At 43.2% G+C, this 662-nt stretch overlaps 1 protein-coding gene across 1 annotated transcript; it reads right to left on the reverse strand.

Annotated features, from left to right (window-relative positions):
* Positions 1–263: 263 nt before the first annotated feature.
* Pmar_PMAR026753 (dna-binding protein smubp-2, putative) lies at positions 264–591 on the reverse strand (the record flags this gene model as incomplete). Its single annotated transcript, XM_002765802.1, has 2 exons — positions 264–400; positions 542–591. Coding segments are annotated over 2 exons (187 nt in total), but the record flags the coding sequence as incomplete, so codon positions are not given.
* Positions 592–662: the final 71 nt, after the last annotated feature.

Genomic DNA, 662 nt, shown 5'->3' on the forward strand with positions numbered 1-662 from the left:
CTACTAGTGCTACTATAATGACCTTCTGTACTACTATAATAGTAATAGTAATAATAGTACTAATAGTACTACTATAATAGTAATAGTAATAATAGTACTAATAGTACTACTATAATAGTAATAGTAATAATAGTACTAATAGTACTACTATAATAGTGCTACTACGGCCCACTGGGCCATAGTAGCCAATTCAGGTGACAATGCTAGACACTGCCAGTGAAGAGTCCTAGTCTATCGATAACCTTTCTCTCAAAGTAGCTCACCTTTCAAGGCCCTTCTCAACCCTAGCTGGATGCCCTATTCGGACCACATTGGATATTCCACCAACCGCCGTAACACGTTCCAAGAGGTTGTCCACTGCCACATTAGAAGGTGCACACACCAGTAGCTTCTGATGTCTCTAAACAGAGGATGACAACTCATCGATACATAACGGGATGAATATGAGGATACGAAATGACGGGCCGATCTTCTTGTGGGGCTATGAAGTTCGGTCCGTAACTACTCACTATTCACACGGATAATGTAAGCCACACCTCACCTGAATCGCCTCTAATATATAGGATACAAGAACAGTAGTCTTGCCGGTGCCTGGAGGCCCATGGACTAGTGCTAATGGCGATGCATCAAGGCAAGTCCTCACGGCTCGACGCTGCACCTCG

The sequence above is a fragment of the Perkinsus marinus genome (assembly GCF_000006405.1).
Source record: "Perkinsus marinus ATCC 50983 genomic scaffold scf_1104296974638, whole genome shotgun sequence".
Lineage (NCBI taxonomy): Eukaryota > Perkinsozoa > Perkinsida > Perkinsidae > Perkinsus > Perkinsus marinus.